General features: G+C 46.0%; 3 protein-coding genes and 1 non-coding gene across 5 annotated transcripts; 3 read left to right on the forward strand and 1 right to left on the reverse strand.

Moving 5' to 3' along the window:
* Positions 1-279: 279 nt before the first annotated feature.
* On the forward strand, positions 280-3,193 carry LOC114144025 (3-oxo-5-alpha-steroid 4-dehydrogenase 2-like). Its single transcript, XM_028016472.1, has 5 exons — positions 280-972; positions 1,838-2,001; positions 2,255-2,356; positions 2,424-2,574; positions 2,679-3,193. Exons 1-5 carry the CDS (start codon positions 701-703, stop codon positions 2,743-2,745), a joined length of 756 nt encoding a protein of 251 aa, XP_027872273.1. The 5' UTR covers positions 280-700; the 3' UTR covers positions 2,746-3,193.
* A 1,351-nt stretch (positions 3,194-4,544) lies between these two features.
* Positions 4,545-6,112, forward strand: dpy30 (dpy-30 histone methyltransferase complex regulatory subunit). Of its 2 annotated transcripts, none has more exons than XM_028016477.1 (5): positions 4,545-4,670; positions 5,392-5,432; positions 5,548-5,595; positions 5,782-5,924; positions 5,999-6,112. In XM_028016477.1, the coding sequence occupies exons 1-5, from the start codon at positions 4,661-4,663 to the stop codon at positions 6,069-6,071; spliced, it is 315 nt and encodes a 104-aa protein (XP_027872278.1). In that variant the 5' UTR covers positions 4,545-4,660; the 3' UTR covers positions 6,072-6,112. The 2 variants fall into 2 exon arrangements, with proteins under 2 accessions (XP_027872278.1, XP_027872277.1); XM_028016476.1 differs by lacking the exon at positions 4,545-4,670 and adding an exon at positions 5,178-5,310.
* Positions 6,113-6,282: 170 nt separating this feature from the next.
* psen2 (presenilin 2) lies at positions 6,283-10,561 on the reverse strand. Its single transcript, XM_028016475.1, has 11 exons — positions 10,428-10,561; positions 9,824-9,957; positions 9,566-9,753; positions 9,365-9,506; positions 8,852-8,919; positions 8,550-8,770; positions 8,368-8,466; positions 7,873-7,932; positions 7,695-7,787; positions 7,503-7,618; positions 6,283-7,115 (listed from the first exon to the last, which is right to left on the reverse strand). The coding sequence occupies exons 2-11, from the start codon at positions 9,953-9,955 to the stop codon at positions 6,960-6,962; spliced, it is 1,275 nt and encodes a 424-aa protein (XP_027872276.1). The 5' UTR covers positions 9,956-9,957; positions 10,428-10,561; the 3' UTR covers positions 6,283-6,959.
* Positions 10,562-20,154: 9,593 nt separating this feature from the next.
* LOC114145666 (U6 spliceosomal RNA) lies at positions 20,155-20,260 on the forward strand. The gene has a single exon (XR_003595752.1). It is a non-coding gene; the product is annotated as a U6 spliceosomal RNA (small nuclear RNA).
* The last annotated feature ends 1,709 nt before the right edge of the window (positions 20,261-21,969 follow it).

Genomic DNA, 21,969 nt, shown 5'->3' on the forward strand with positions numbered 1-21,969 from the left:
CAAAGAACAAGCAACGGTTGCACTTTCAACAGCAGAAGCTGAGTATGTTGCTCTCAGTCAAGCAGCTCAAGAAGGAACCTGGCTGAGAAGATTACTGAACGATCTGGGTTTGGTCACCAAGCCTCCAGTGATTCTGGAGGACAACCAAGGAGCCATTGCAATAGCAAAGAATCCGGTGGACCATTCAAGAACCAAGCACACAGACATTCGTTACCATTACATTCATGAATGTGTGCAGAATGGTGAAGTCAAGCTAGAATATTGTCCAACCAATGAGATGAAGGCAGATATCTTGACAGAAGTTTGAGTATTTTAGAAGAAAATTGGACTTTTTCCAATGTAAATCTGTGATAGAATGTCTTGCTTTGTAGTTTTCATTATAAAGTTGACAATATTGTTTTGAGCATAGCAAGACAAAAAGTAAACTATAATAAATTAGTCTTGCAAGTTGAGTTAAAAGTGATTCCAGCACTATCTTGTATCTTAATACCATTGTAAAAAATGAAGTGTTGAAATATGAAGCAGTAATTTGTTCAATGGTTATTAATGGGAGGCTGTTATGCTGCCATCTGCTGTGTCTTCTGAGAACTGCAGTTGCATGGCTCGTTGAAAGCTTGTTGTCTTCGCCTCCGCAGCTCATTGGCTGATCCTGCGGCTCTGGCGGAGGGCCGCGCCGGAAGCAGCAGCTGCGCCGCCGCGGATGGAGTGTCGATCCGCCGCCGTGTCGTCCCTCAGCTGGGCGCTGGTGGTCGGCGGGGCGGCCTTCCTGCTGCGGCAGACGCGCCGCTGCGGACAGTACGGCCGCTACGCGCAGCCGGGCGGCCGCTGCTGGCCCGCCGGCCCGGCCTGGTTCCTGCAGGAGGTTCCGGCCTTCCTGGTTCCGCTGCTGCTGCTGCTGGGTTCTGCAGAACCGGGCTCTGGCACCGGGAGGTCGCTGCTCGTCTGGATCTTCATGCTGCACTACTTCTACAGGTTAGACGGACCGGACCGGACCGGGGCGGGTGGAGGTTCTGGAAAGATTCGGGGTGTTTTGGGTGATTTAGTGACGCAGTGAGGTCAGGTCCAGAGTTTCGGAACCGAACCTCCTGGCGGGACGGTTCCCGTCAGATCACCTGATTTATCCACAGGACGTTAATGAAGGTTATTGATCAGAACCAGAACCGCCGACCCAAAAGAACTTTCAGCAGCAGATCCATCAAGGAGAGAAGCTGATCAGATCTGGTTTTTGATTGGAATTAGGAATGACGTCAAGAATCATGACGTCATTCCTGCGCCTCATCAGAGCCCAGGCTCTGGAGGTTTAACTGGACTGAACAGAACCTAAGATGGTTCTGGTTCTAGTAAGACACTCAGACCTTCCTGCTGGCTACCTCACCTGTCCAACTTGTCTCACCTGAGGCTGAAAGCTGAGCTCATCATGTTCTTCTGACCCAGCCGACCCGGATCCCAGGGAGGAGGCTCTTCAGGTTCTGCTCTAGGTCAAGTGGACCTGGAGCAGAACCTGTTTGATTTGTTGCAGTTCTATAGAGGCTAGCTTGACCTTTGACCCTTCTCTTCCAACCTGTGGTTGATGTTCTCCATTAAACTGACCCAAAGCGGTTCCACCCTGTTTGGTTCTGTCTGACCCGATGCAGATGAGGGATCCAGCTGTGACGCATTCAAGGAGCCGCTGGTCCTGTGGGAATTTACAGAATTTAGAAAGCTGTAAGATTTCTAACAGCTTCAGCGTCTCAGACGGATTTAGTTTGGGATTATGGATTATTCTTCCTGTTGATGTTCTGGGTTTCAGACAGCTTTGGTGGAGATGTTCTGAAGGAACTTTGTTCTGGTTCTGCAGGAGCTGCATCTACTCCCTGCTGACCCGCGGACGGCCGGTTCCTCTGAAGATCATCTGCTCCTCCGTCGTCTTCTGCTCTCTGAACGGCTTCCTGCAGGGTCACCACCTGCTGCACTGCGCTCACCTGCAGCACACCTGGCTGACCGGCGTTCGCCTCTCTGCAGGTCAGACGCAACCCTCCGCCGTGGCAGGAACCGGTTCTGAAGTCCAAAAGCTGAACAAGCCACCAGAGGACAATGAGAAGCACGCTAGAACATGAATTGATTAGTTTTTGTTTGGAAAGATGAGATGAGGACGTTTGGGTTTGGTTTGTTCGGGGGGGTTCTGAAATAGGAAAGTGAGGAATTGGGCCGCGGATCAGGTTGGGTAGAGATGTGGCTCCTGCTGGACTTCATGTCTTGATTCTGTTTTCTCAAGGTGTTCTGGTGTTTGCTGTCGGTCTGACCATTAACATCCACAGTGACCATGTCCTGCGTAACCTGAGGAAACCTGGGGAGTACGTCTACAGGATCCCCCGCGGTACGGCACAAAGACTCTGTCGCTCCGCCTTATGCTGACTTCCTGTTGACCGGTCTCCGTCTTCCAGGGGGGATGTTTGAGTTAGTTTCTGGTGCCAACTTCTTTGGGGAGATCACCGAGTGGTGCGGCTTCGCCCTCGCTGTTTGGTCCTTTCCAGCCTTCGCCTTTGCCTTCTTCACCATCTGCTCCATCGGGCCCAGAGCCTACCATCACCACAGGTACCGTCCCATACTTTCAGGATCAGACACACTGAACAAAGGTTCTGGTTGGGTTCTGGTTTGGGTTTTAGCTTGGGCTGAATCGCTCCTTGCGTGTCTTCCAGGGACTATAAGCGGAGGTTTGAGGACTACCCCCGCTCCAGGAAAGCCATCATTCCCTTCATTCTGTAGGGATGGAGGCCCGACCCGTGAGAACTGGTACCTTCTGCATGGAGGCTTTTGCAGTTCCTCCTCCTCAGAGAACCAGTACATGCTCCATAAATCCAACCCAGAACCGTCCTGGTGCTCCTCCGTCACTGTGAGGTTCGGATCCTTCACAGAACTGGACCGGTACAGGCTGACGTTCCCTCCATCCAGGACTGGGTATAGGTCAAGGGTCAGGACCCGCACATCCTGGACTCAAACTATCCAGGCTTTTACCATCAGGTGGCGCCACAGAGTCATCTGCTGCTCTGCAGTGAAACTAAATAAGCAGATTTGAAATGTTACAACCTGATATTTTCTTTAAAAATGGTTCTATATTCACATATATGTACTTTTTATTTTCTCTAAACTTTATGTATTTGTCTTCATGTCGGTACTCCATCAGAATAAACATTAAAGCTGATTCAGACTGTGAGTTTGGACTCAGGCAGTCGGCGGGTTCTGGTTCTGGCTCGGTGGATTCCTCACTTACCCTTCCAAACTGAAGTGTTACTATGACTTGTCTGAGTAGCAGCCATTTTTCTTTAAGCTTTATTAAATATTAATATAAATAGCTGCAGTTCTTTTGAACATGTAACTCAGTTTTCCTCAAAGAACTGAAACGTTTAGTTTGTTGTTCCGTATCGTCCACAGGACGTCACTCTCAACGTTTACATCAAATCTACTTTTAAAAAATCTGATTAACAGTTAAATACAGATAAAGTTATTATTGTGGGAGATTTTAACATTCATGTTGAAACTGAATGTATCTTATATTGGTGCCTTAGGCTCAGTTGGTTTAGTATCTGCTGTCCTCTTGTGGTTTTTTCATTTCTGGACATTTTAAGATCATGAAAATCATCAAAGGGCCATTCGTGGCAGAAAGCGTCAATAAAACCAGATTGTTAGAATATTAATGAACAGCTGTTTCTGCAATTTGACAAATACTTCTTGAAATGAAATAATATTGAAAATCTTTTCACATTGTTGTAATCTGACAGCTCTGCAGTCTACAGGGCCACAGGCCTCGTCTGGAAACTTTAACCCAGCAGCAAAATGTTCTGCTTTTCTTGTTTAGGGTAAGCAGAACCACGTCTTAAAGGAAAGCTGCAACATTTCTCATAAACTCAGATTTAACAGTAAACAGACCCACATTCAATCAGAACCAGAGGAGCTGCCGGGTCAGAAGAACCTGGGTGCTCCTCAGGTTCTGTCTGGTGTTGGAACATTTCCTGAAGCTAACTCTGCAGAACTGCAACATAGAAAAACATTCATTAAATTATCCTGCTCAAAGTTACGGAGAATATTTAGTCTGAGCCAGGATTTTAAACCTTTCCGAGCGGAAATCCGACCTGCGGATCTAAAGTGGATTACTTCTTCTTCTTTAGATTTTAACGGCAGCTTGCATCCATTATTGTTGCACTACTGCCATCTGTTGGGTCTTAATATCTATACCTCAAATTTTCCTAATGAGCCCAGTATTTTGTTAAAAACGAAAAATCTTCTCTTTCCCCTCATTGCTATTTAACTGATCAACCACATTCTCAGATTTCAATTCTCTATAAAAACCTAATTCTGTTTTTAATAATCTTCTTTGATTCACATCCATCCATCCATCCATCCATCCATTTTCTGTTCACCCTTTGTCCCCAATGGGGTCGGGAGGGTTGCTGGTGCCTCTCCAGGTACGTTGCAGGCGGGAGGCGGGTTCACCCTGGACAGGTCGCCAGTCTGTCGCAGAGATTAGTTTTTCCTTCAGCCTGAAATCAAGTACTTGTTATGCTCTTACTTTGAAAGAAAACCGGAAATACCGTTGCTTTTATTTTGGAAGGAACGCTTCTAACGTAACGTCAAAGTAGAATCAGCGTACGCCGAATTTACTGCGCACACTTCCACAACAAACATGGCGGACGGTGAGTTCATTGTTGAGCTTTGTTAGTTCTTATCGATGAGTTCTGGGGAGGTTCGGTCCGGTTGTTCCGGTTTCATCTGGCGCGTTATCGCTCAGGTCTCCCGCCGTTGGCCGCTTCCTGTCTTCGGTCCGGTTTATTTACCGGAAAGAGCTAAGATGCTAAGCTAACAACCCGCCGCGTACTGACCCACGTCGCCCGGTTCGATCTGGGTCCGGGCCAGGTCCGGATCCAGGCTAGCTGTGCAGGTTAAGACCGGCCAGAACCAGAACCGAACCGCTGCTCTCAGATTTATTTCCAACCAAACTTTAAATAGCCGGCTTTGTCCCTGCTGTGTTGCTGGAGACACAAACAGAACCAGAACCGGTTCCTGTGGTTCTGTCGGTGAGTCCGGGAAGTTCCGAATCAACCCCGAGGGTTCAGGTGGAGGTTTTGGTTCTGAGTCCAGTCTCCTTCCGGATCAAGAGGCTGCTCGTCTGGGGAGGTTACCGTGGTAACGGCCACTGGAGACGTCACCAGGGTCCCATGAAGCTGATCCTAAACCCAGTCGGTCCAGTTAGCGGTTTGGTTCTGGAATCAGAGGACCAATCCAGTGAAGAGCTGCAGCATGCTAGTCACGTGATCAATGCACTGCGTGTTTCCGGTCTGAGGAGAACGTTCTCCCATGTTTCCCATGATCAGGAGCTGTACCTGTTGTTAAGCTAACTGCTGCTCTACCTTTCAGATCACACAGACCCAGACCAGTCCATGGAGGGACACACACCTGTGAGCCACACACACACACACACACTTGGTTTCCATGGCAACAGCTGTACACACACACACACACACACACTTGGTTTCCATGGCAACAGCTGTCTGAACCTGAATCCTCCTGCAGGTCTCTGAAAACCCTCACGCTGAGTTTGGCCTGACCGAGAACCTGCAGGTAACTCCGTCTCCCAGCATGCTTTGCTTCACTCACCACTGTACAGGTTCTGTTCCGTTTCGAGGTTCTGCTGCTACTGGATCCAAAGCCTGATCAGAACCTCGGGACGGGACAGAGCCACCGACCCGCCTTCGGGTCGGTCCCAGAACCGATGTCTGAGTAACGGGTCGGGTCGTTGGCTCCCAGCGGACGGTGGAGAACGAGAAGGCGAGCGCGGAGAAGCTGTCCAAGCAGAAGGTGGACCTGCAGGCGCTGCCGACCCGGGCCTACCTGGACCAGACCGTGGTTCCCATCCTGTTGCAGGGCCTGTCCATCCTGGCCAAGGAGAGGTGGGTTCTGCCGCGGTATGGGTCAGCACCGGCTGCCATTCGCTGGTTCTGACGTTGTGGATGTTTCTCTCCAGGCCTCCCAACCCTATCGAATATCTGGCAGCGTTCCTCCTGAAGAACAAATCCCAGTTCGAGGAGCGGAGCTAAATCTGTTTTAGAATAAAGAATAAACATGTTAAAAATGGAAACGCCTCGTTTATTCAGGACACACCGGTTCTGTTCTGGAGACTGGACCCGACGGGCCGCAGCGTCTTGTGAAGCTCTGGATGACTCAGAGGTCAGCTGACCTCTGACCTTTAGCTGGAGGGAGGAAGGGTCAGGACCCGAGGAGCAGGAAGTCACTGAGAAGTTAAAAGACTTGAGTCCGTTCCAGAAAACTCCATTTAATTTGTTTATGTGAAACATTTACAGAATAACAAGTTAAAAACAGAACAACCTGCAGACGTACGGAGGTCCAGACAGGCCAATATTATACAAACACGTACAAGGGATCATATTCACCACTATTAATTTTCTAGGAGCCAGACAAATACTATAAAATATTATTTTCTGCTTTTATTTTGGCATTTCACTTCCTGTTAAAACTAATACCTTAAATAGTTTAATTGTGCAGTAAAATATCTCATTAAGGAAAAAAAAAAGTAAAAATGTTTGTGAGTCTTATGGGAAACTACAACTCCCACAATGCTTTTCAACAGGAAGTGTCCAAAGAACCAGACTTCTTGAACTGAGGATTGTGGGTAATATAGTGGATGTAGTAGTAACAAACTGGTGGCTCCGCCCACTTTGCAGCTTCTCTATCTCCACGCCTTTATTGGAGCGTCTGGGGGTCACCAGGTCGATGATGCAGAGGCCAGGTCTCAGCCAATCACAGAGTGACAAACTACATAGATCAAACACCCGAGCAGACCACCAGGTAAGGTCACAGAGTGTATGACGTCACTTCCTGTTGCTCAGAGCTGCACACAAAGTGGCCTTTAAGTGTCATCAGATGACGGTCTGGCAGGCTGACGAGGAAGTGGGTGGGGCTTGGTCTCAGATGTAGAACTGGTGATTGGCCAGATTGTCCATGAAGGGCTGAACCAGGAAGTCAGTGGAGAAGTAGAAGATGAGACCGAAGGTGATGGAGATGGGCAGCGCGGGCAGCGCCTTCCTGAAGGTGGCCAGGAGCAGCAGGGTGAGGCACAGACCCTGGAGGGAGGGGCAGAGGGGTTGGGGCATAAGAGGGGGGCAAAGGAGGTGGATAATGAGTCACATGACCAGCTCAAAGTTCTCACACTCCATACCATTTTCTCTCTTCAGCTCATTCTCTCCTAGTCATGCTACTAGAGGAGACATGATGCTGCCATTACCTCTACCTCTCTGACAGGAAGTGCTGCTGGATCAGAGCCTCGCCTCAGAAAACACAGGAAGAAGACCGAATCCTCAGATTCAACATGGCCGACTTAGATAACTTCCTACCACCTGGAGATGACTAAGGAACTTACCTTGCATCTGAAACTGTCTTGGCACCCTGACTGACCCCAGATATGATTGATGGAAAGTTTAGTGGAAGGAAAGCAACATGGCTGAACGTACGATGAGGATGGCCACGAAGCAGGCCAGGGTGGTGTTCCAGTCTCCACCGGTCGCTGCAGCCTTTCCCACCAGGACACTGTAGAAGATGAAGTCTCCGAGGCCAAGCTTCACCCCGCCTGCACACACACACCATCATCATCGTCATGGTAACCAGACACCTGCTAAGCTCCGGTCTGCAGCTCCTCCACTTACGTTCCTCCTCCAGCTCCTCTTCCGTGACCGGCCTCAGACGTGGGCTTTGAGGCTCCGCCGTCCCGCCATTTAACTCTGCCTCCTCATCGGAACCTGTTGCCATAGAGACAGTATAGAGACATTATTTAGATTGCAAGCTTGGACGCCAGAGCAGGCGTTGCCACTAGCGATGTCTGACCTGTTCCAGAGCGCTGGCCATCGGCCGGGTTCGCCATCGTCACCGTCCACATCATGGCAGCTGCAGAAAGACGGAGACGTTATCACCAATCAGAGCACTCCAACCAGACATCCAGAGCAGACTCTGACCAGCCCCCAACTACACAAGAACGAGACGCGGACCAGCCCCCAACTAGACAAGAATGAGACCCGGACCAGCCCCCAACTACACAAGAACAAGACGCGGACAAGCCCCCAACTAGACAAGAACGAGACATGGACCAGCCCCCAACTAGACAAGAACGAGACGCGGACAAGCCCCCAACTAGACAAGAACGAGACGCGGACAAGCCCCCAACTAGACAAGAATGACACGCGGACCAGCCCCCAACTAGACAAGAACGAGATGCGGACCAGCCCCCAAATACACAAGAACGAGACCCGGACCAGCCCCCAACTAGAACAGAACTGTAATTAGACCTAACCAGACTCAGACTAGTTGAGACTCTGAACTTACAGGAGTAGATGAGGGCGGGGAAGATGGGTTCATTGCGCTCCTGAGCCGTTTCCACCAGCATCCGCAGCGGTCCCTTTGGACTGAGGACAGCCACCAAGTCTGCAGGGGAGCAAGGCATGATGGGAGAACAGTTAGAGGCACCAAGATGGTGAGGCAGGAGGTGACGGCGTTCCAGGACTCACCATAGACAGAGATGGCGCCCAGGATGACCCAGGTGGACCACTCGGGGAGATACTTGATGAAGACAAGGGCCATGAGCGCGCTGATGAGGATGAGGTAGGCCTGTTGCAGCTGCAGCGGCCCCTTCCAGTGGATGCACAGCATGCCCACGGCGCCGAAGTTCCAGATCACCATGGCAACCGTTGGATAGTCCACCGCCACGTTGTAGGTCCGAAACACCTCGCTGATGGCACAGAAAGGACGAGCCTAGCGATGGACCAGAGCCAGAACCGGGCCAGCTGGGTCCTTCAGAACAGAAACTCACCCCAGGTACATGAAGCTGAACCAGAAGAGCAGCATGAGGGAGGACAGGATGAGCCAGCCATGGATGAACTGAGGCAGAGAAAAACCAGAACTTCAGGCTGAAACGGACCCAGAACATTCACCGGGTTGGACCGGCTTCTAGTGCAGAACCAAGGCAGCGATTCTCTGCCCCGATCCGGTTGCATCAATGTGGATCACAAGCAGAACCGGCTGGAAAATCTGCTGGAGAAACATCGTTTCCCTGCGAAAACCTGCTGGCAGTGCCGGTGGCAGCGGCGCTAGGGGGCGCCAGATCCACCCATCGTGGTTTTTTGTTACAAAATGTTAAGAGTTGACAGGAAATGGAAAAATATAACTTGATGATTCTGAGTTATTAGAAGATTTACTGATAATCACACAAAATCTAAAGAAAATCCGCCACAAAAATATAATTAAATATGTTTATGACGCTGATCATGATGAGTCGGGTCAGGGCGATCTGCTCCGGTCCGGTCCGGTCCGGTCCCAGTCCTACCTTGTAGCAGCGGTACTTGTACAGCACCACCAGGAGGACGGTCATGACCACGATGACGCTGATCATGATGGCGGTGTTGAGGACGGAGTGCAGCAGCCGGCGGCCCACATCGGGCGTGTCCTCGCTGAACGGCGTGTAGATCCTGCAGAGAGACCGGGTGAGACCAGAACCAGAACCGGGACCAGAACCTGGCGGACCTACAGCTGCTGGGTGGTCTTCTCTGAGTAGAAGCTGACGGACTTGATGGTGGCGACCACCACCGCCATGCACAGCGTGACGGGGACGAACAGCATGATGACGTGCTTGGCGCCGTACTTCAGAGGCTCCTCCTCCTCGTCCTCAGGCTCCGCCCCCGGGTCCGGACCGGCCCGCCCGCCGCTCCGCCAGGCCTGCGAGGGGAGCAGAACCCGTCAGGACCGACACCGTCCTCAAACACGGTCAGCAGAACCGGGCTGGTACCATTTTACTGTCGGAGTCCTCGGTGGGGCTGAGCTCCGGGTCAGGTCGGTAGGACGGAACCGCAGGGTTCTGGGCGGGAACCAGGGCGGTCCGCTCGTTGTAGAGCTCCTCATCACTGTCTGACACGCTCATCACTGCAAACAGAACCAAACGGAACCAGCTAAACCCAACAAAACCAAGCAGAACCCAACAGAAGCTGCTCTCCGTCCTGAAACTACAGGTACTGTTATCTGTAGAAGAACCTAAAGAATTAAGCAGAACCCAAAACCTGGACTCGGTACACAAACAGAACCATGTAACATCTTCTCCAACAGAACCGAACCTTTACTGTCTGTACTACCAGAACCACACAGAACCTGTGCCGACTGCTACAGCAGAATCCAGAAAACCGATAGGAACAAATCTGTGCTGTATAGTGCAACAGAACCGGAACTCTACTGTCTAATAGAACAGAACCGAACCGAGCTGGTACTGCCTGCCTCAACAGAAGAGAACAAACTGACTCTGTTGGCCCAAACGGACTTTTCCCTGACCCAACCGAACTCGGATAATTCCGACCGACACTCGGGTCGTTTTTTGTCAGAGTAAGTTCAGAAAAACGAACCTGTGCAGAACCGAACTGGACCTGAACCAAAATGAAGTTTGAGAAACAAACCCGGAAACACCGCGGTCAGCTGATCCGAGCGACGCACGTGATACGTTCACTGACGTCACACCCGCCGTGATAAGAACCGAGAGCAGAAAGCCAGAGGAACGTTCCGGGTGTTGGGTCTGAAGAAATGTCATTTTAACTCTTTGGCTTGAATATTTTATTTCTGAAAATAGAAATTGGAAGCGCAGTTGGTTGCTTCCAAAGAAATGCCTAAATAATAAAGTAAGAGAAATTTCCTACAAAATTATTCACAATGGTAAAAAGATATTTGGGAAAAGTTCGTTCATCTGCTTTGGTGTTTTTTAGGGATGCGTTTTTATTCCATCGAAAGAATTTTAATATTACTTTAACAGATAAGGATGGAGAAATGTCAACCAGTTTTAACAGGATTTTTTAAAAGTTTTTTTATTATTTTTGGTAAATATCATATTCACACCTCCAAATATTTACAACAAACGCCTAATTTCTAGATTTGATTATCTTCTATTATTAATTCCTAAAACTAAGCTGAAATGCTGAAGTCATTCAAATTTAGTGGCTTTATAACTGCAGCGCCGGTAAACTGCGTTCTGTAAAACCCTTGGAGTTTTATTGTGTTTCTAATTACTGTGTTGTTCTTTGTAAGAAATAAAAAAACTCTGGAAGGCGTTCCATGTCTTACTTCCGCTTCCGGTGGCGTCCGTCCGTCTCGATCTGATACCGTTCATCTTCGGAAAACTTTCTAAAATATGACTGGAAAATTAATACACTTCAAATTAAACGGGTCCCGCTGGGGGCGTGTCCCCGTCCCTCCGCTGGGGGTGTGTCCCCGTCCCTCCGCTGGGGGCGTGTCCCCGTCCCTCCGCTGGGGGCGTGTCCCCGTCCCTCCGCTGGGGGTGTGTCCCCGTCCCTCCGCTGGGGGCGTGTCCCCGTCTGTCCAGAAAAAGTTTGCTGGTGTCTATCTCCAGAGGTTAGCGGGCGAGAGGCAGGGTCACCTGGACAGGTCACCGGCCATTGCAAGACATTCTTGTTGGATTGTTTATTTATTGCTTGTGTTTAGTTGCTTTTTTTTGTTTTACCCCTCCAGGGTCTTTTGTGGCTCTAGTGTCCCTTATATGACAGCAGGCTTCTGTCCCTTATATGTCGGCCGTCTTTCTAAAGCCGTTACCTTGTTTGGGTCCTCCGGAGTTGATTGGTGAGCAAAGTCTAGGAACGAGACCTCATTGGATGAGCCAGCGAGGTAGGCTCTGGATTCCTCTCCGAAAGAACCGAAGAGTTCCTCCAGCCTTCCTCTCTTCCCTACCTTGGGGGTAAGGTCGGGAGGTGACTCAGATGCCGGCCTCTTAGCCAGCTGGGCGTCGGGGAGGGGGGCATCATCGCTGCTGTCCGTCTGTTCTTCCTCAGAGTCCGAGCTAGCTCCGCCTTCGGTTAGCATCTCCCCCCCCTCACTGGATGTTTCGGTCTGGGGGGGGGGCTTCCTTCCCCTCCCTGCTTCCCGCCATCTCCTCCTCTCCTCCAATCAGAGGACCTGGCGGGAGATTTGAAATTTCCGACCCAGCTGCTTCCACTTGCTCATTAACCGTTTCCGTTAGCATCTCTTTTCCTTTTTTCAGTTTATTCGCAAACGATTTTGGACAGTCTCTGAACAAATGATCCTGTCCGCCACACAAATTACATTTCCGCCCGTTCGTACATTCATCAAAAGTGTGTCCCACTTCTCGACATTTACCACAGAATACCTTTTCACAAGTTTCGGCCAGATGACCATGCTCGCCACACTTCCGACACAGTGTGGGTTGGCCTTGATAGTGAATGTAGCCCCTGTTCTCCCCCAGGACTATCATTGAGGGGAGAAGCTTCAGGCCCTGGAAGCCTTGGGGGTCTTCCCATTGTTTAATGGGGACCCGCCAAGCACAGTTCCAGATGCCGTCCACATCCCGCACCTTCATAGCCTGGCCTCTCACAGTGCAGTATCTACCCAGCCACATACAGATGTCCTCAGCACTGACAGTCTCATTGAACATCCTGACAATCACCGTTTTCAGGGAGTTGTCAGTCAGTTTCTCGACGTCAAAAGCTGAAAACTGGGTCTTAGCATTTTCAAACCGTGTCCAAAAATCCTTAAGAAGTGCGGCAGAGCAAAAACTTACGTCATATCCCTTATTGAAAGGCAGGGTGAGGATACAATTCAGGTCATCTGGCCGAAACTTCAGCACCTGTTGGATTAGCTTCCTGGAAAAGTCCAATCTCGTTACTCTATTTTCTTCTTCTCTTTCCTTAAATAAAAATCGAACACTGTGGTGCCTCCGCATGCCAGCATGGCTAGCCGCCATGGTGGAGGCACCACCAGTTTAAAGGTTTAAAACCTTTACTAAAACCAATAAATAGTTAAGAACCACCAATAAATACAAATAAAAGGTAAAAGATATTTTCCACTACTTAGTGGTCAATATCTCAACCGGGGACAAGATTTACTGAACCTCTAAATCAGTGGTAACAGCCAAGTCACAAAGACTACCGCTATCACCACCCAAAGGAGGGGGCCGCTGTCTGAGCCAAAAGGCCGAGAAGTGATCTTCTCATACCGACACAGGAGAAATGTGGGTCTAGTGCCCTCTACAGGACATTCTAAGAACTAACAAACACATTAAACATACAGACAGATCAGCATAGTTTATGGGGGTTACGCATAGTTTTCCAATTATTTATGAACAGAACATGATATAAATATTAATTTTTATCTGTATGGTATCTCTGCTGTCAGTACCCTTAGTGCCCTCATGTTGATCATGTGTCTGTAAGGAGCCAATCACGTTGTGGCTCGCGTTAGCCTGCCTGATTTCCCATCATGCATCTGTGTCTCTGAAATACAGAAATAAAAAAAGACAAAATCAGAATGAACCAGAATCTGGAAAACTTGGCTACTATATGCAAATATTATGATTCAGATGTTTAATCTGCTGAAACTGTTTTTATTTGGACCAGAATGTATAAATGTTGGTCTGAGGCAGCAGCTTGTTTAGTATTAAAATGGGAACGACAGAGAGGAGAGGATCGCAGGGCCCCTGGGTGTGGGAGTCACCTGCTGCTCTGCTGTCCATGGTACATCTGTTTATTTCTTTCTGTGGAAACGTTTACGGGGTTTGCAGCATTTCACTGTAATTTGTAGGTTTTTTGCTAATCTATAGTCATGACAGTCGTTACATCTCTTTTCAGTTATTTCGTTATTTAAAACTTGTTTACGGACACAGAGTCAGCTGTCAGAGCTGCTCAGTACAGAGGATGGAACTGAGTTTTGTGACGGTGGGTTAGCAGCTCGTCTCTCTGAAGGTCAGAGGTGATAGAGAAGAGAAAAGCTGGTCAGAGTCTGAGCTGCAGTTCTGCGTAAAACAGCAGAACTGCATAATATTAGCTTGGTGTGATGTGAATTTTATTTTTCGTTTGAATTAAAAAATAACAAAGTTCATGATCTGAGTCTTTATCGTTATGTTTGGGCCATTAAAACATTTTTACAAGACAAAATGAAATATCTGGGTTCATTTAGTCCATCAGAACCAGAACCTCGAGGTTCTCCGTTGTTGAGTGTCACTGCAAATCAGCGGAGAAACAACCGCAGCTGCTGCGCTCCAGACCGTAATACGGAGAATCTCCCCACTGGACCAGAACCGAACCGAATCACACTGTAGGAGCAGGTTTTGAATGACCGTACTTGTGAATGGTATTGGGTCGCCTGGTTCCTCGGCCGTCTATTTGACAGGGACCTTTGTTGGTCCCTTTGTTTCCCCCTTTCCACCCGAACGGGGGAAACGGTTTGTTGAACATGAACGCCGATCACTAGATGCTGTCAACAGGTTTTTGATGGATAGAATCGTTTTGAAAGATACATTTCTGGCTTTGAGTGCCGAGAGGCAAAGAAAATAAATGGATGACCTGCACAAAGATCAAACACGGCTCTGATTTTAATTCAGCTGACAAGGTAACCAGCACCAGTACCCCCTCAGTGGCTTCAAGCGCTGGCTCAGCCTCTATTAGCCCGTTACAGAGCAACTAGGCCCTGGAAAGTGCTGTCAGATGCCGCCGTGTTGCTCAGGTAGCTGCTGTTCTCTAATAACCAGACCAGGTTTGTGGCAGCAGCAGGTGTGTTGTGAACGTGCTCCCGAAACGAAAAGGCAGAGTTTCTGTGATAAGCAGGTTTTCATCGCCTGCCGACAGATAAGGAAACAAAAAGAATTTGGCTGAAATATCTAAACTTGAACAGAGAACCCAAAATGCTTTATGTGCTCGTTTCATTGTGGACAAAAAGCCAACAGAAGAAAACCCAAAGCAACTGAGTCAGTGAAGAAGCTAACTATGCTAGTGCGGGTTATTTGCGGCCATTTCAAGTCGCCATCCTTCCCGCATTAGCTGTAGGTAGCCGTTTAAGCTTTGATAGCTGGAGTTCCTACATATTTTATGGCCTAAAACCTCTGACAAAAGCCGGTTAGCGAGTTGCTAACATGTAAACAAATGGCGGTTCCGGTTTGAGGCGGAAGTTGCGCCCATAAAGCACGCAAAGCCTCATGGGGGCTCGGAGTAAGGTGGATACAAGCTGTGTCCGAATTCAGGGTCACGAATTAACAACGACTGGAAGAGGGAAGCCGTGACCTCAGACAGGTTAAGCCTTCAGCTAGCTGGTTAGCGTCAACCTCAGCGTAACTCATGTTGCCTAGCAACCGTGACGGCGTGAAGCTCAGCGGCGAAGGAAAAACAACGGAGCCGACGTTTGTTTCAGCCATGTATTATTCCTGATTCCTGTTTTATTCTGTAGTAAAGGCTGTTCAGAGTAAAAAATAAATCTGTTGGTTTGATTCCAAAATGTTCAAACGTGTATCTACAAGGAATAAATATAAGCAAATTATTCATATATAATATAATACTCTGCAGATCTAAGATAAGACATTACAGTTAAATAAAACTATTATGTTTAAAGGCTTAACTTTAATCAATCAAACCAATTAGATCAGGAATAAATTAAATTCTTTAGTAAACCAAACATTTTACAAGTATTACCTTGTGGAAGTCAGCAGAAAAAGACAAAAAGTAATTTGAGTCTTTATTTATTCTCAATGTCTTCCAACCAAAAACAGAATGAAGTAAAACGGTTGGTGTCTTCTCACCACATCTTCTCCCCTTCACAATAAAAGCATACATTAGGGTGTGAAATATATACATTGTATCCTTTATTAGCTAAAAGTTGCAGGAACCGGCCCTCCAGGCCTGGAGTTGTTCACCCCTGGACTAGGGAGTCTAACAAGTCGGCCGCCACGGCTTCTTTTCACAGGAACGGGTTGAAACTGAAACAGACTCTCCAGATCGACTGCTACCAAACTGTCCACCTGAGGGGACAAACCAGCTGGAAGGGGACGACCTGGAAGAGTTTGTAAAGAAACTGGAAGACGACCACAGCGAGGCAGCTGAGCCAACTGGGTCCCTGGTAACACATGAGCTGGCTTCAAACGGTCCACCAAAATACTCTCCTGATTACCCCCAACTCCACCAAAACATCCTTAGGTCTCCAAAACACGGAATGGACCATCGTAAGGAGGCTGAAGTGGTGAGCGGTGTGAGTCATGGCGGGTAAATACTGTACATACTTGGCAGACATCAGGTCCTTTGGCACAAACACCTGAGGAAGACAGTGATGTGCTGCCAGCGGGGCAAAAGATCTAGATTCCCCATTTAGAACTGTTCTACTGCCCTGGGAATCAACCGAACCCACTGGACCCGGAAGAAATTCCCCTGGTACTCTCAAAGGCTGGCCCAGGACCAACGCAACTGAAGAAAACAGCAGGTCCTCTTTTGGATCTGAACGCAGGCCCAACAGAACCCAAGGCAGGCGATCTGTCCAGCTATTATCCACCAACGAGGCCCGTAATGCTGAATTCATTGTGCAGTGGAACCTGTCACACTGACCGTTGGTCTGCGGATGGTAGGCAGCAGAACGGTGGAGTTTAACCCCAAGGCTCTCTGCCACTGCAGTCCACAACTCTGACGTGAACTGGTGACCTCTGTCAGAGGTCAAGTCCAATGGCACACCAAACCTGTTAGCGCTGAATCTGGGTCACTGAGAGGTAAACGCCACAACATCGGACCGACATGCGCGTCAATTAAAGAGGCGATACAGCAAAACCACGGTGGATCAACAAGTTATACAGAGACTGTGTTTTCATGATTTACCCCAGAAGAGGTAAATCATGAAAACACAACAACGGAGGCTGTAGAAGAGGAGCAAGTTGGAGAGGCTGAGGAGGAAACCCCAGGAGAAGAGCTCAGCAAGGCTGCATCGGCAAGGCTGCACACTCTGAAGAGGAACATGAACCATTTGTGTTGAAATATGTGATCAGTTGGAAGTGGCTGTTTTCTGTCATTTAATAATTTAATGTGGTAAAAATTCATGATACGTTTGACTCAAGCTCTTCAAGTTGCATGTAAACAGGTGATGAAATGAATCACATTTTAAGTAAAAAATGTGATATTTAAAATATTTCAGGTAATAAACATATATGTAATAAAAGATTATATTTTTAAATAAACATTTTATGTGATTAAAGTAAACAATTATATAATAAGACATTTTGCAGTAAACATTTAATATAAACCAGATGAAAGAGCCCATCTTTAAACATTTAATGTGTAATTAAACATTTCAGAGTAAACAATAAAGGTGACAAGTAAATGTCATGAAAAGGTCACACTTTAAGGAAATATTTGTTGTATTTAACATATTTAAGGTAAGAAGTGAACATGTAATGAAATTGATCCTGTCCTAGAATTTTATGTAATTAAACATTACAGGTAACATGTGATGATCATCTGAGGTAATACATTTTATGAACTTTAAAAAATATATATATATTTTTAAATATAAAATTAGTTTAAAAAATAAAAAAGGGTCAAAATGGAATAAAAATGTGCCTCATCTGTACAGTTTGGTAGAATAATTTCACACGGATTTTGAGTTAATTGGGCAACTATTTGGAAGCTATTAAAGAAAACATTTAATATTAAAATTATTTAAACTATTGAATATGTCTTAACATTTTAATAGAGGATAGTGTGCCTAGTGTAATAGCATGAATTATCACTTTTTTGTATCAGTTGGTCACAAGGCTTTTATTTACAGGAGTGTTTGGTTGGAAATTGACGTCCCAATGTGAACCGCCGAGCGCTGAGGAGGGAGCTAGAGAACAGCTGGCCGACATCAGCGTTCAGAAATCGGATCAACCTTCAGCTAAACTCTGCGGAGCGCCGATATCCAATATCCAACTTGAAAACAACTTCACTGCAGTTGTTGCAGGTCTCGGGCGGAGGGACAGGCAAACAGATGCAGATAACCTGTTTTAACAGGAAAAGAACAAATGAGCCACAGGAGACGGTGTTGCTGTGCTGGTAGCTCTCATCCGAATGGAAGGGAGCTTCCTCGACACCGCAATGATGCACCGTCAGTCCCGCAAGAGCCCGCTTCTGCCATCTAGCGGCGCACCCGTGTTACTGCGTGACATTGCTCCCCAAAACCTCAAAACAACTAAGATCACAATTTAATCCACCAAATGTGACCACACTTTGTGGGGGTCACACAGTCGGTTACTCAATGAAAACGGCAGAATTGGTCTGTGGCCTTTAAAGATGGCGCCAAGCGACGTAAAGGTCAAACGCAGCGACGTCGGTTCCAAACCTCCACTGGTGAGAAACTAAGGCTTTAAATCAAGTCAGTGGAGCCTAGCAGATACAAGCCTTCATAGTTTACACAGCAGGCATGATATAACCCAACCACTGTTACACACAGGACTGCTGTGGCCTTTGAAAACTAAGCTAACTGAAAATTTCAAAATAAAAGCCTCATTGTTATACTCTATGTATTTTAACCTGAGAGAAGAGTACATCGCAGTATTGGCTTAAAACACAGCCTTCGTGCTCAAACACATTCTAATGGTATCAACATGCTACTTAGCTATAGCCACACTCACTAAACATAGCATTTAAGCTAACATTGTTATTTTAGCTCATTTTTATATAAAAGCAAAGTTTTACATAATAAAAGGAGTATATCAGTGTTTGTCAACCTGCTGGTGATAACCTACACCCTACTGGTAGTGTCAACATGCTAATCTCTCTACATGCTAGCTATTGCCCTCATGCTAACATTAGCCTTGCACCTAAAATAGGCACTTTTTATTAGCTATGTCTATCATCCTGAATGAAGTCAATATAAATCAACATCCTGGTGATGCCCCACATGCTTCTGACATCATTTTAGCTAACCTTAGCATTTGGGATCATTTTAATTTGTACACTACTGTTAGCATACTGAATGGATTAATTTTGCGTTACTCAACACGCTAAGGACAACCCTCAACCTCTTGGTTGTATCTACATGCTAGTGATGCTACATGCTAGTGCTAGTCCTCATGCTAACATTAGTTTGTACTTAGAACAACCATTTTAGCTCATTTTTAGTTTAATAGCTGTGTTTATCATACTGAATGGATTAAGTCAATGTAAGTCAACATGCTGGTGATACCGCACATGCTACTGACAGCATTTAATCTAAACTTAGCATTTTGCATAATTTTTGTTGATACATTAACGTTAGCATAGTGAATCCACTAAGCACTTGTTAGGCAACGCAGCAATGATTCGGGTCAGATCAAAACGCTGATCTGACCCTTTTAAATTTCCTCAGAAATTTTCTAGTTTAAATTTATTCTTGTACGACTATTCTCATTATGACTTTATTCTCGTATTATTCCAAGTTTATTATTATACGACTTTATTCTCATATTATAAATTTGTTTTAAAAGTATTCTGACTTTATTCTCATTACAATGTTAACCTTTTAATATTATGACTTTATTGTTGTATTATTTCAAGTTTATTCTCGTAATATTATGACTCCTGGTAATATTCCGATTTCCTGTAATTTTATTTTTTTCTTAATACGGCTGTAATTCCTTGTTTCAGCTGTTGCTTTAGTTTCGTTTTTCAGACATAATTTATGGTTTCTGGGATTGATTTTGACCACCAGAAGGGAATACACCAGGGTTTTTTGTGTTTTGTTGGGGAGCAGGTAGGTGTTTATTTTCAGTATTTATACTACATTTGAACTTTGGTTTGTGATTTCCTCCTGCCCCAGAAACCAGAGTAACGCTGCTGAAAACTTCAGGGTTACTCTGGGCTTTGCAGTGCTCGGTTTGTCCAGCAGATGGCAGTCATACACCAAACATCGTATGGCTCAGTTTAACCGGAGCAAACCACTTTTCTCCTGTAGTTCTCATTCAGTCTTGTCTTATAGATATTAGTGTGTTCATATTTACCTTTCATAATCACAGGTGATGGCAGGGAGAGCTTTGAGCCTGATATTTGTTGTCAAAGCTCTGGTTCTTGTGAATTCAGCTGGCTGGTTACTTTGTAATGGAGTACAAGATTACCCATCATGCATCTGTGCACAGAAACGACCAGGTTACAAGAATAAACAACAAATTTGTGGATAGTTTGGGTATATTTTTAAAGTAGTCAAGTACAGGAAGGAGGTAAAAGTTTATTTAGCAGCAGATCTTCATGTTTGGAGGTTTTCTCTTGTTATGAAAGTGAAAGTAAAACCGCTGAGGAGAAGGGGGTGAACCAGAGGGCTATAAATACTGCTCTGAGACAGCATGCTAGTGTCCTAGTTCTCTAGGACATATACTAAAATTGGAACGATACAGAGAAGATTAGCATGGCCCCTGCGCAAGGATGACACGCAAATTCGTGAAGCGTTCCTCATTTTCTTTTTCGTCAGAAGAACAAAAAACATCTGAGAAGAACTAAACGGCACTGTCAAATCACTGTTCAACTAACTTCCTGAACACTTTTCCTCCAGAAGCTCAGTTCCCAGAACCTTTAGCCAAGCCAGGTAGGTTCTTCCACCGAGGAGTCTGGCAGGTTATGTGGACAACACCCCATGGCGGTCAGTGGGTTTGTACTGCCACCCCTTCGCCATTGGCAACAGGCTCACGCCATTCCCACATGTGTCCACTAGGGCAAACATCATTCAGATCCAGTTTGGTGTCAGTTTTTCATTCTTGTGCGAGTTAGAGCCAAACCGTACGGAAACGGCAAGGAATCGCGAGACGCCGCTGTGCCACGCCCACACGGCCTGTCCACCAATCAGCTTTCAGAGGCGAACTCAGCATCACCTTGTTCTGTCACCAGATGAGGTTTGAAATCTCTGAGTCAGAGTGTAAAGGACGATGTCATCAGCAAAATATTTGACTTCCAGGGTAGAAGGGGGTGGGGCTAAGGTGATGTCACCAACTGTGAACTTTTTATATTAATAGCCTTTATGGACTATAAATAGAACATATTTCCCAATAAGCTCCTTTTTTATCTGGTTTGTATTTGTACTTTTTTTGTAGTTATAATTTAATTCACTCCATAAATTACTCCACACCGATAAACAAAAACTCTTTTTTTGTTTCGTCTCCCATTAATTAACTAGTTAGATAAGTTGGAGTTTTCTATAGTAATAATGAACATTTCAATTATATGAATTTAATAGATTAAATTAATGCGCTACTGTAAAAAATGAATATTAATAAGCACCAAACGTTTTACAAATTGTACAGATTTTCTTTAAAACGTGGGAGTGATGCTCGGCTGTTCGGTTCTGAATAATATTTTGTGTAACTAGGTCACCAGGAAGCTCTCAGTTTTTATTTTTCCTCACCTAATAAATTTATTCTAATCAAAGTTTCACCAAAGCTTATTAATAAATATGACAAACACTGCAGAAGGAGAAGAGACAATATTTTATCAAATGAAATAAATATATTCTACAGATGGGTTTTGGAAAGAACAATTGTCTTACTGTCAATCAACATCACTGACATTTTTTAACCTCCATCCATCCATCCATCCATCCATTTTCTGTTCACCCTTGTCCCTAATGGGGTCGGGAGGGTTGCTGGTGCCCATCTCCAGCTACGTTCCGGGCGAGAGGCGGGGTACGCCCTGGACAGGTCGCCAGTCTGTCGCAGATTTTTTAACCTTTGTGCATATTTAAAATAAGATAAGTAAACTTTATTTATGGACAGATTTTTTATTTTGGCAAAACAGGATAATCATTCTTTAGGGCAGGGGTGTCCAAACTTTTTGCAAAGAGGGCCAGATTTCATAAAGTGAAGATGCCCGGGGGCCAATAGTTTGTTCGGACATTTTTTAACTACAAAAGTTTCATGCAAATACACACTGTTATAAAACTGTTTTCATTGTCACAATTATCTTTATTTTTCAAATGACAAAAAACAACAAATATAAGCCACTCAGGCAAATGAGAACAACTCTAAAAACCCAAATTCTGCCTTTCTTTCATATCTGGAGAGTCAGATAACATTGAACAAACTGTATGAAATACCTTAAATTTACATGAGTTTAAAAATATCTTTGCCTCAAGAACATTTTAAACAGGAGTTAAAGTAATGCAAAATTGTCTGTTATT

The sequence above is a fragment of the Xiphophorus couchianus genome, chromosome 5, assembly GCF_001444195.1.
Source record: "Xiphophorus couchianus chromosome 5, X_couchianus-1.0, whole genome shotgun sequence".
NCBI lineage: Eukaryota > Metazoa > Chordata > Actinopteri > Cyprinodontiformes > Poeciliidae > Xiphophorus > Xiphophorus couchianus.

What these genes read in the sequence shown, in the direction of transcription:
- dpy30 (XM_028016476.1), top strand. Translation starts at nt 5,193, where the DNA reads ATGAAGCTGATCCTAAACCCAGTCGGTCCAGTTAGCGGTTTGGTTCTG. An exon ending in CCATGGAGGGACACACACCT is followed by an intron (nt 5,433 to 5,547) that starts GTGAGCCACACA and finishes ATCCTCCTGCAG; the next exon opens with GTCTCTGAAAACCCTCACGC. An exon ending in GCCTGACCGAGAACCTGCAG is followed by an intron (nt 5,596 to 5,781) that starts GTAACTCCGTCT and finishes GTTGGCTCCCAG; the next exon opens with CGGACGGTGGAGAACGAGAA.
- LOC114144025 (XM_028016472.1), top strand. Translation starts at nt 701, where the DNA reads ATGGAGTGTCGATCCGCCGCCGTGTCGTCCCTCAGCTGGGCGCTGGTG. An exon ending in ATGCTGCACTACTTCTACAG is followed by an intron (nt 973 to 1,837) that starts GTTAGACGGACC and finishes CTGGTTCTGCAG; the next exon opens with GAGCTGCATCTACTCCCTGC. An exon ending in AGAGCCTACCATCACCACAG is followed by an intron (nt 2,575 to 2,678) that starts GTACCGTCCCAT and finishes CGTGTCTTCCAG; the next exon opens with GGACTATAAGCGGAGGTTTG.
- psen2 (XM_028016475.1), bottom strand. Translation starts at nt 9,955, where the DNA reads ATGAGCGTGTCAGACAGTGATGAGGAGCTCTACAACGAGCGGACCGCC. An exon ending in ACAAGTACCGCTGCTACAAG is followed by an intron (nt 8,920 to 9,364) that starts GTAGGACTGGGA and finishes TCTCTGCCTCAG; the next exon opens with TTCATCCATGGCTGGCTCAT. An exon ending in TTCAGCTTCATGTACCTGGG is followed by an intron (nt 8,771 to 8,851) that starts GTGAGTTTCTGT and finishes CTGTGCCATCAG; the next exon opens with CGAGGTGTTTCGGACCTACA.